Source organism: Xiphias gladius, chromosome 8 (genome assembly GCF_016859285.1).
Source record: "Xiphias gladius isolate SHS-SW01 ecotype Sanya breed wild chromosome 8, ASM1685928v1, whole genome shotgun sequence".
Taxonomy (NCBI): domain Eukaryota; kingdom Metazoa; phylum Chordata; class Actinopteri; order Istiophoriformes; family Xiphiidae; genus Xiphias; species Xiphias gladius.
The window spans coordinates 22,274,294-22,285,685 of NC_053407.1; the positions used below are offsets into that span (position 1 = coordinate 22,274,294).

Sequence of the window (11,392 nt, forward strand, 5' to 3'; positions counted from 1 at the left end):
AAACTGGCTGTGATCCAGGTGGAGCTCCTTGAGGATCATACACCTGGCTATCACACGACCTTATCTGACTGTCCCTATCTATCTTTGCAGGTGTGCTTAGCAGCGTTTTCCTGCGGAGCCCGCAGTATCTGCTGGCATACTGCGGTGGGTCCAGCCCCCCCCCTGTCTTCTCCAGTGAGTGTTTTATGCCTCATCAGCAATGCCTCAGCTACTCTCTAAGCATTAGCAGCAGGGTCTCCCATGCTCTCCACAGCTAATTACTGATGCAATGCCAAAGAGCTAATTCTCCGCTCAATTCTGCACAGCTCTATTCATAACCATTCACGGCTGTTCAAGATGGGGAAGAGGGGTGGGTTGCAAGGCTTTTAAGAGTCCCTTGGGCCCCCTATTTTGTACTTGCAAATACAGACTTTTACTAGCACAAATATGCAGAGCTAATAAACATCTTGTCTTCTGTCATATTAGGATTATAATTACCAGGTGCAGATTGTTACTGCTTGGTAAGGCAGATTGTTTCAAAGCTTGGTACTCCCAGGGCACATTAATAAGTTTGCTTGTGAATCCCAGCAGTTTCAAGTTTAATTTTTAGGCTGCATAAATTTGAAAACATCCAGGAAAGTTGTAATTGCTCCTGAAAGGTTTACATTTTTCACTGAATTGTGCTTGAAATGTTTCAGTGCATATAATTTAAGACTTGTGTAGAGTCCTAGTGCTATATTGTACTCTGGTAGTATTAATTTAGACTAGCAGCTAGCTGTCTTATTTCAGCATTGTCCAAAAGCAACTGGAAGTTATTAGTTGCTGCAAACTACGATGCCTGTCAAGAGTTGCGGAAAATAGCACAAATCAGAAAGCCCTCATCCCACAGGTCCCTGGAGTCCTCTTAGTAGGTTGACACTTTCCCACAGTGCCCAGCAACACAACAATGCCAAGTCTGGCCGTGACCAATTGGCACATTCACTCCACCATCCACACGCGACCTCACTGCAATTTTTCACTGCAGCAATGAACTCCACCAAGCACAAAAAATTGCCCATTTCTCTGCAGAAGAGGGCTGGACCAGGAACATCCCCCGGCCATTGTTTGGCTAAAGAGCTTGGTTCACCGACCCCCCTCCTTTCTCCTGTCCTTCAGCTCTCATTCCTGCCCATTGGAGACCTCTTGACTAGAACATAAAGCATTCAATGAAAGTGACTTTTATAGACTTATTCGAGCTCATCTTCACATACAAACTAGCTTCATACCTGCAAGTGAAAAGATTTAGTGTTGGGCCACTGAGCCATCGAGTAATGGTATTTCCTTTGAACGCCTCTATTGTTGATGTTCCACAGGGCTCTATAGTTTGCCGACTCGGGTAGACACACACGTTGCCCAGGAATGACCTGGTAATCAGCTATTTAAGTGAACGCCATTGAGTCCCAATAGAGAAGTGAGAAGCATGTCCAAACCGCTTATGTGCTCCCTAGAGGTGGTCTATGTGCAGATTTGTCGTACAGATTAAAAAGGCAACGTTGAATGGATTGGATAAATTGTTCCACTTGACTTTTGTTGTGTGTGCACCTGTGAGTGAAGCAGCGTGGGATTGCTCCTCACAGGTCACCAAATCCCTTTTCTCTCAGTTGAAATGGCTTTCTATTCTCTTTAGTCACCCCCAGTTTGTTAAATTGGGCAAATAGAAAGAGAGGAATTGAAAGTGAGTGATAGAGTGAGTGTGACAAAAACTGGCATCATCTTGATTTGAAAAGGTAGGTAATGTGGTAATGGTTGGTAAAATCTACAGACTGATAAAAAAATCAATGACTCAAACAAAAGTGAAGATGTAAGCATAGCAGTGTGGGTCAACAAACCGACAATAATATATTTTTGATTTTGCCATTTGTCTTTCAGAAGGAGCAAATATTCGGATGTGGTCTGGTGACATAAGCCCTAAATCTCGCCGAGGGATCCTTAGGAGGGCTGTGTTCTCCGAGGAACAACGGAAGGAGCTGGAGAGAACGTTTAGGAGACAGAAGTACATCAGCAAGACAGACCGGAACAAACTGGCAGCCGATCTCAGTCTCAAGGAGTCACAGGTATTCGAATATGGATTACCTAAAACTTTGCCTAATTAATCTCTGATCCTGAAAGACATTATCTGAAGAGTAATATTGGATTAAACATACGGAAGAGTCTAAAGCCATGCTAGTGTAGACAGAGGTGCTCTTAGCTAAATGCTAACATTAGCATGCTTACATGCTCAAAGTGACAATGCTAACATGCTGATGCTAGGCTATTGCGATGCCTACCATTTTCACCATTTTAGTTTAGCTCGTTATCATGCTAACATTTGATGATTAACTGTATTAGCAATTAACACAAAGTACAGCTCAGGCTGGTGAGAAGGTCATTAGTTTTGCAGGTATTTGTTCATAAACCAAAGAGTTAGAACAACTGAAATTTTGACCTGATGATGCTGCTATATAGAAAGTCAGGATCACCAAAGTTGTTACAAATCATTCTGAAGGGGACATGAACGTCTGTACCGAATATCATGCGGTAGTTGTAGGGACATTTCACCTAAAACCACTCAGGTAAACACATTTTTTCACTCAAAATGGGAAATTCATAGTGGACCTGGAAAAAAGTCAGGGGATCACTAAAGTCTGTAGGATTGTACCTCTGGGCATCATGAATGTCTCAACAAAATTTCATGGCAATCCATCGAATAGTGAAAGACCCACACAAATTGAACTAAATTGCTCCTTCCAATCTCCTGCTGTTTCAGGTGAAGATCTGGTTCCAGAACCGCCGAATGAAGTGGAGAAACTGCAAGGAGAAGGAGGTTCATAATACTCGCTCCCCAATGGATGAGCTCATGGCCCAAGGTCTTGCTCAGGAAGAGGAAGAATCATCACAGAATCACACTGATGCGAAAACAGAGAGATCACCACTACAGAAGAGTGTCAGGGACACATGAGGGGCTTGGGGGGGGGGGGTTTAAAAATATGTGGATGGATTATACTGTCTGTGAAAACTAACAGATACTATTAACTTTTCTTTCAATGCGTGTAACTGTTGTGTTGCATCATAAATGTAATTAAGTTCAACTGCTTGGTCAATCATCTTATTGCGTTTCAGTGGCTTCAGTGAGCAATTTCATGGTTATTACACTGACAAGTCTTTCAAATTCTCCCACTCTCTCACTGTAATTGCAATCAGTTAAAAGCAAATGAGTCACTTCATTTACTGCAGTTACAAATCAAATCTGACTTTTTTATTTCATGTTTTGGTAAGCTTTACACTAATACTCTGTTATTCTCACAATCCAAATCCTTTGAAGTCCAATTTCTCTTGTTATATTTTGTAAATATTCTTTTCATGATCTTGAATGCATGGATCAGCTGTAAATAAAGTGTTCCAATGAATCCCGATTTCCAAATTGCTTATTCTTGCTGCGTTGGGCTCTCTGGAGCAAAACCATTACACGTTAATGAACAGTCTACTATGCGCCATCTACCATTCCTGTAAATATGTAGAGCTTGTGCTCCCCATCAACAAGATGACCAAAAACGATAATGAAGGTATACTTAATTTTTTTTTTTTTTACCTTTTAATGCTCATAAACAAAATAGCTTAATTACCTATAACAATAATTCTACAAGAGGCACAAACAATCCTCTACAGAAAATGCACACATGAAATGCATTACAGATGATGTAAGCATATACAGTAAGAGCATGATGTGTAGTTAAAACCAAATGAGAGACTTATTTCTAGTTCATCAAAATGTGAAGATACTACACTACACCGCTTTGCTTTGCTTACTATTAACAGTCCAGTCCAGGAAGGGTGGTGCACTTCAGGATACGGAGATAATTTTTGACTTTGTTGGAGTCTCTGCGGAAGCAGTAGAGCAGGTCATGATGGTCCACTGAGCTGCCTTCTCCTTGTTTGTAGAAGGAAAGGGCAGAAGAGGGGACCAAGCTCTCTGGAGAGATGTAACCCACAGTGTTACCAAGCACTCCCAATAGCCTCATCTGAGGTACACAAAAAAAAGATACATAATTAATCCCTTAAAGGAATACACTTAATAAGCATTGAGAGAATTTGCTGCACTTCTATTTCACATTTCCTCCTTACCTTGTCAGCCATTTTTGCGACTCCATCCCTCAGTTCATGCACCATATCACTGATCTCCAGTGCCTTGTTGGAGCTGTAGTGGTTAAAGTCTTGATTCTGATCCTGAGACATGCTGCGGTAAAGCTGTGAAAGGGGGTCGCCCCAGGCCCCCAGCAGCGCCAGAATCACCTCTGTCAGTTGTTCTCGCTGCACATAGGAGAAGTGCTTAAATAACTTGGTGCTAAAGTACAACTTAATTCCAGGCACCACAGAGAAATAGTCTTGATATTATCTCTGACAAGATGCAGTGACATCCCTTAGGTGCGTGCATTAGCAATGACCATATGTAAATTGACAATATAAACACTCACTCCAAGTCTTTGGGCATTCTCTTTGTCATCCGGTGTTAGTATGCCATGTGTGTGGCATTTCCGTTTTCCTATGAGGTTCTTGCTGGGAAAGAAAAATTGCTCCTGCGCAGCCAGAAGCACACACACAGCGTTATCGCCACTTGAAAAATAGCCAATTCAAACAAGAATGATTGATGATGAATGAAGGGGGGGCCTGAATGAAGGGGGATGAAGGGTGATGGATGGTGATGGATGGTGATGTCAATATTGGAGTTGAAAAAAAAAAAAAAAAAAAAAGGACTCACGAATTCAGAGTGCAGATCACTGGAGATGCCATGCATCCTTGAAGACTGCTGTATGACCCTGTCAAAGAGATCGGCCAGGGAGGGGATACTGCATCCAGCCTCTCGATGAGCACAGAATGGGGCAGTGTCAGCCCTCATGGTGAGCTCCAGGTGCACCAGTGTGAGTACAGCAAACCAAACTGAGGGGAAAAAAATAATAAGTTAGGTCACCAGAAATCACAACATCACTTTAGACTGAAATGTTCTATCTGATCTTTCATCTTGCCGTCTTACCTTTTTTCATGGTTCCGTCCTTATGGTAGAGCACCAGATGATGAGTGGAGCTCTTTTGCCACTAGAGTTACTGTAGCAGAGGCGAACTCATACAACGATGACTGATGAAACAAATTGCTTTATAGAGGATAAAAATGTGATTTTTTTCCTCTTTGTACGTCATACACTTCACTTAGTTATCTGCTCAGCCAAGCTCAGCCAAAGCAGACAAAACTAATGCGGGCAGATAAGGTCCTACAGACTGTAGACTGACGTAGGCAATTAGTCCATTAAAATAACGAACATTACAGTATGGGATACGTAAAAACTTATTTTGCTTCTCTTAAGCGTAATAAAAAATAAAAGAATACAAAGGAAGAGGGGGGCCGTCTAACTTTCCACATACAACCCTAGGAGGAGATTACTTATCCTTATTAAAATCCCACTGCATTTCTCTTGCTCTAGCAGTAGAATAGAAAGTGTCATGAATAACATTTTTAATAATGACGCGACCACTTCACTGCTACTCATCTGTCCCATGAAACAAACTCATAGTGAGATAATTAACGCCCCGTGGGGGAACTTAGAAGCATTCAGCATTTATTTTAAACTGCGAGACGGCTCATTATCTGTGCGGGGTCCGACATAAAAATGAATAGTACAGTGAAAAAAAAGCATTGAATAAGCCAATTGTTCAACAACTCCAACTAGAACTGTTCGGCCTGGTAATGAGGACAAGGCTATTCAAATGTAAAGTGAGTGATTTATCTTCTCATTAGTGCTACACAGTACGATCAATACCACATGCATCTACTGTGAATACAGTCATAAGTCATTCTAAACTGTCTGACAGCTGATCCAAAGCCACTTTCCACATGGTGGAATGACCCATTTGTAAATGCAATGCAAACACATGCGGCAGGGCACCACAATGGTAAACCAGTGCTCTGGAGCTCCTCTAGTGTGCCACCCTGTGGTGAAATGAGGGACAGGTACGGAAGGCGACAGAGTAGAAGACCCACTCATGGCTCTTGGCCCCTTTGCTGCACGAAGAACTTCATTTTGTGTCTGCCACAGGACTAAAAAGTATAGTTTCACAGAGCAAATATTTTATTGTCACCTTTTTCCATATAACAAACACATAAAAAAGATGTCATAAATACACCAATAGCCTTATAGAAAATAGAATCTACAATCAATTTACATTTATTAATATTATGTACAGGTTTGAGTGCATTCTATTGCTGTGTGCTGTAAGAGCAGAGATGAGATAAGTGAACTACTGAGGGAAGCAAAGGGTGTCGATGTCCAGCTGAGTCCAGCTCTCTTCCTATATCCATTCAGCTTCCTTCACAAATTCTTAATAAACACCCAATGCTAAGAAACTCTCCGTCTCAAAATTCCTCCTTGATTTTGTCTTCGACCATGTCCGTGTTAGGTGTGGAATCACACAAGATCTCGTGAGATTCTACATTTCAAACACTGGTTCGGAGCTCTAGTTTTTAGACCTAAGTATGAGTCCATTCAACATCTGTAGTGCTTCCACTTGCGAGTGGCCACTGCAATGTTTGTGTCCTTTTTGTGCCAGGGGAAGAGACGGGTGAGAGCAAGGGTACCGTCAGGCTGCACAGAACCAGTCAGCACATAAAGCTGCGACCGTCCAGGGCGCACCAAGACATTGGCACATCGAAGGTTGATGAGGAGCCACTGCCGGAGTAGGTGCTGGGTGTCATATGGCAGCAGGGGTCCCTGACGGATAAATTCGACCCGGCCCTCCACCTCAAATTCTGGCTCTCCCATGGGTAGGCGGCGACGATGAAGTTTGGCAGTTACAGCTGTGGAGAAGGGAGAAAAAAAGAAATTAATCACCTGGGTTGGAAAATTAAACACTATTGCGTGAAAAGTCAACAAACCTCACTTCACATCAAGGAAGCACGGCTTTCTGAAAGAATTCTGAAACTTACCAAAGTCATGCTGGCAAAAAGCATCGAGGACTGTTTTCAATGCAGGAGCCTCTTCCACAGAAGGACAGTTTTGGCAAGCAGGTTTAGGTAAGTCTGTGACACAAAAGCAAACATAACTTAATATAACCGTAGGGCGCGCGCAGTAATTATAGGGAACCAAGAAGAGCAAGCACATGGTAGCCTATTCTGCCCACGGGATGACAGAGTTAAGAAAAATAGCATTATAATAATCCGTCTGTGGTGCTTACCTTTGGCAAAGTGAGTAAACTTGGCGTGGGGAGAAAGGCACATGTCCTCTTCAGCAGGGAAACGGTCACAGTCAAGAGCCTCAGGCCATGGGTGACCCTGGCAGGCAAGCACTGGGGCACAGCTGTCTCTGACTGCCATACACAGACTACGGCAGGGCTGGATAAAACTGAGGGAAAGAAAGACAAAACGTCAAACAATGAACGCAGAACTAATGTGATAATGATGAAAACGGGGTTTCAAACAGAAAGTGGACGCTTTATGTATTTTAGAAGTAATGGTAAAAAAAGAACAAATGTAAAATCTCCTTACGTGTCAAGACAGACAGGGGCAATGAGGGAGCAGAGGAAGGCCTGGGCTTGAGGGTGGCAGCCCGTCTGCAACAAGGGCCTCCAGTCCTCGGAACGTGGCACCACCTCGCCTTCCAGGTTGCTGTGGCCCAAGAAGTTGGGCAGTCGCATCTCTGAGTATCCTACATCTTTGCAGACCTTCATCTGGTTGGGGATGGCAACGCATCGAGTGGACTGACCCATGTCAAAAGCCATTAAAGGATAAGCCGTAGCCAGGAGAGCCACGATGAAGAATACAGCCATGCCGACGACTTGGCAAAATCCAGAAAATCCACAAGATTGAAAAATGAGCTTGTACTGAGGTTGCCTGTTGCCAGTGGACTACGCTGTCCCTTGAATGGCTCTGTAACTGCTGCGGCTTGCTTTATATACAGCAGGTCAGCCAGCCCCATCAGCCTGTAAGTCTGTTATCAACTACCTATCAAAAGACACAGAGACGATGTGTTTGGAGACAACGGCTTGTTTTGTGATGACTGCAGACAGAGAGGGGGCAGTAAGCAGATGGAGGGTGTGTGTGAGGGGGAGTATGTGGGGGTGGGGGGCAATGGGCAATCACAGCCCAGCTTTCACTGAGTGAAGCCCAGTCACAGAGGGCCGAATCTGCTTCATTATCTCTTATAGTCCAGAGGGAAGGAAAAATAATGTGAACATCTCATGGAAAGGAAGTTAAAAACAGTAACTCTTGGTATTTAAAGTGTACACAATATGTCTGACTGACAAGTAATACTTATTGGCACACAATATTTGCAGTGTTTGCAACGGTGTCCCAATTACCTCAGAAGTGACTGATGCGTTTATTTTATTTTGTCCACTCCTTCCACTATAACAACTTTGAGAAAGTGAAAAGTAAAAGTAAAACGCCACCTCTTTTCCATTGGCTTATATGTAAAAACAACCAAATCCATCTCTGAAAGCTCCTTTGGAAAGAAATCTGAGGGTTTTGTAGAGACAGACAGACAGACAGTCTCCTTCATATTGATAGTCTCTTTCATGTGTTCCTGCTTTCTTAATTGGAGGGTTTCATTGGCAGAGCCTCCGGTTCTCATTAGCAAACCAGCCTCTCTTCTGCTCACCTGGCTTTGATCTGCCAGTAACAAAGTCAGATCCAAATGCAAAATACGATTAGCCCACCTCTTTTGCTTATCCGTTTGATGCGGCAGTAACAAAGATTTCAGCATCACTGCCGTACACCGCACTTAAATTAAACGCTGAGATCTGTGTCAAAACAGTATAAAATGAGTGAATTCAATGTCAGCGTGATGCTGCATACGTTCTGCTGAGGACATATTATATATATATATATATATATATATATATATATACACATTTCCTTTAGACAAAATTTGACGAAGCTCTGTCCTATGAACTGAAAAAAAAAACTTCATTTTGAGACAAAATTTTTAAAGCATTCAATGTGTGTCATTTGCATGGTATTTAAGTCTAGAAATAAGCTGAGCAACATGCAGCATCTGCACACTCAGTCCTAACATGCCAACATCCCATTCCAGAGACCAGAGATCCCGTCCTGAGATGCAGACCGGGGGCACAGACACAAGTGCTAATTTGTCTCTTTCTCTCTATCTCATGTATTTACGCCTCTTAATCCAACAACAGAACTACATTACAGCCTCATCGTATTTGTTTGGATGCCGTCTGTCTCCAGATGTAGATGTGTATCTGGAGTTGATGCCTCTGGGCCTTTGGAAAACTTTCCCTCATGAATCAGAAGCCTCTATCCCACCCTGCATGTCATGGTCACTGTGGCCAAAGACATGTCAGAGTAAAGTCTATCCCGATTGGCCCTACTCCCATTTCTGTGTCCATATACCATCCCTGTCTGCAGCAAGGATTACGCTCTTGCAGCCAGCCAGAGCCATCCATCAGTCCCAGTTTAGCCAATTTTTTGCAGCCTGATCTGATGAGTGGAGGCTGGTTCCAGCTCGGGTAGACGAGTACAGCCCGTAAGAGGGGACTAACTGGGCAATTAGAGTCACAGACCAATTTGGGAGAACAATAGGTCCACACATTTAACAAGTTCCCCCTGCCAGGAGCCCAGCAAGGGTTTGTTGTTGGGCCTAATGGCTGCCCTGTAGACACTGTGTCTGTCGTGGTAATGTGTTGCCTGCCCCTGCCTCAGTTAATGAGGTGATAGAGAATAGAAATGAATGGATGAGCACCTGTGTGTCAATCAGACCTCTAGTAGACAATCTAGCCAAAATAATACTTGACTTTTATAAGGAACATGAAAATGTTTTCTTTTTTTAAAAACCAAAAAAAAAAAAACATGCCAATCCAAAGTCAATATTTACCCTCTAAGACAGAAAACACAATTTATGTATATTACTTTAGGTATTGGCTTCTTTGCTAGTGCACAACATCCAGCACCAGTTCACATGGCTACAGACAAATGTGGCAGCAATAAAATTACAACATTGTCGGTCTGTCTTGGCCCCACAAAAACAACACATTAACCTTTAGTTTTTATACTTTGCAGTTAGGAACTTCTGATTCAGCACTGCCAGAAGTTTCTCTGGAATCTATGCTTGAAAGGGAAAATCAGACCTAAAATACAATTCATGTTATTTCTATCAAGTAGCATGGCTCAGTTTTAATTTCTGACCTAGAAAATGTCTCCTCTAACACCGGTGATTAAGTGTGAGCTTTCAGTGGGTGGGCACCTGTCTGTCAAACAGCCTTCTTGTGGGCAATCTGGCCAAGGTAGTATTTGGTTTTAAAAAGGCAAATGAAAAACACAAAAATATATGCCTACACCCAGTCAACATTTATCCTTTACAACATAAGTACCTTGTTATGCTTCTCTTGGAAGATAAAAATTGTTTAAGAAAACTTGTAGGGGATCTGTGAAATTAAAACCATCTGTGCAATCTGTATGTGTTGCCTGCATAAAATGTGGAATAAGAAAACAACTCATCGCTATGACAGCACACCATGGAAGTGATTTCTGGTTCATAGGTAAGAATTTTGAAACATTTTGTGAGCACAGAGTCAGTCACAACAGTACTGCTAATAGACCAACTTTAAAACGTATCACCTGAGGACCGTATCAAATAAAGTCTTCATGCTCCAATAGCCAGCCAGGAAACATGTCAGTTTGTAGATGCCGAAGTTATTGTCCAAAATCATTTGAATAGCAGTGGCATGTAAATTCAGTTTGGGTTGTTTGTCTCTACCGTACAGTCTCCGTTGGCAGAGCGGGACAGCAGCACAAACACCTGAGACATACATCAAAGACAGAGGTGTGATCGGGAAGGAAAGGAGGGGTGACTGGGTGTCTGAGCTGGGCTCCCTTGCAGCACAGCAAACTCAGATAAAAGCTGTCTCCTCCCTGCTCATAAGACACTCATTAACTTAAGAGATTGAACCCCCCATTTGAGCCCCCGTTCCACCCCCCCTCTCCATCCTGCTGGGCTCCAGTAGGACTGACAGTCCCTGTGCAGACTGTCAGTAGCACTCAATTGTCACATCCAGTCTCCGGGCCTTGTGGGCAGACGCTGCCACGCCGAGGCGTGCAGACAACTCGCCCCCCAGAAACTGCAGACATCTGTGGATCGACTCAGTATGCTATGCAACAAAAAGTTGAAGTGTTGTCTTGTATCTAAATTATCCTTCTCAGCAAAGAGCCGATACCAAAGCACTGGAAATACTGCTGTTAATTTTACAAGAATTATCGTGCAGTCTTGTCAAATAAACCCAGTGGAACTGCTATGACACAATTCACAATAATTGACCAACAATCTGTGGCAGTTTAACTGAAAAATCTTATGCACAGTCAAGCACATCAGCTTAATAATCACAGGACAGAGAAA

The 11,392-nt window shown here is 42.9% G+C and overlaps 2 protein-coding genes across 2 annotated transcripts; both read right to left on the bottom strand.

The window, feature by feature from the left end:
* Nucleotides 1-3,806: 3,806 nt before the first annotated feature.
* Nucleotides 3,807-5,036, bottom strand: LOC120792895 (prolactin-like). Its single transcript, XM_040132288.1, has 5 exons — nt 5,027-5,036; nt 4,754-4,932; nt 4,470-4,571; nt 4,120-4,305; nt 3,807-4,016 (listed from the first exon to the last, which is right to left on the bottom strand). Exons 1-5 carry the CDS (start codon nt 5,034-5,036, stop codon nt 3,807-3,809), a joined length of 687 nt encoding a protein of 228 aa, XP_039988222.1.
* Nucleotides 5,037-6,190: 1,154 nt separating this feature from the next.
* Nucleotides 6,191-7,808, bottom strand: szl (sizzled). The gene is made up of 4 exons (XM_040133661.1): nt 7,528-7,808; nt 7,218-7,384; nt 6,970-7,062; nt 6,191-6,840 (listed from the first exon to the last, which is right to left on the bottom strand). The coding sequence occupies exons 1-4, from the start codon at nt 7,806-7,808 to the stop codon at nt 6,530-6,532; spliced, it is 852 nt and encodes a 283-aa protein (XP_039989595.1). The 3' UTR covers nt 6,191-6,529.
* Nucleotides 7,809-11,392: the final 3,584 nt, after the last annotated feature.

Excerpts from the sequence above, each read along its gene's own strand:
- szl (XM_040133661.1), bottom strand. The coding sequence starts at position 7,808 with ATGGCTGTATTCTTCATCGTGGCTCTCCTGGCTACGGCTTATCCTTTA. Across the intron at positions 7,385-7,527 it reads GCCCCTGTCTGTCTTGACAC|TTTTATCCAGCCCTGCCGTA; the intron begins GTAAGGAGATTT and ends TCTTTCCCTCAG. Across the intron at positions 6,841-6,969 it reads TTTTTGCCAGCATGACTTTG|CTGTAACTGCCAAACTTCAT; the intron begins GTAAGTTTCAGA and ends CCTTCTCCACAG.
- LOC120792895 (XM_040132288.1), bottom strand. Across the intron at positions 4,572-4,753 it reads GTGATCTGCACTCTGAATTC|GAGCAATTTTTCTTTCCCAG; the intron begins GTGAGTCCTTTT and ends CTGGCTGCGCAG. Across the intron at positions 4,017-4,119 it reads TCGCAAAAATGGCTGACAAG|ATGAGGCTATTGGGAGTGCT; the intron begins GTAAGGAGGAAA and ends TGTGTACCTCAG.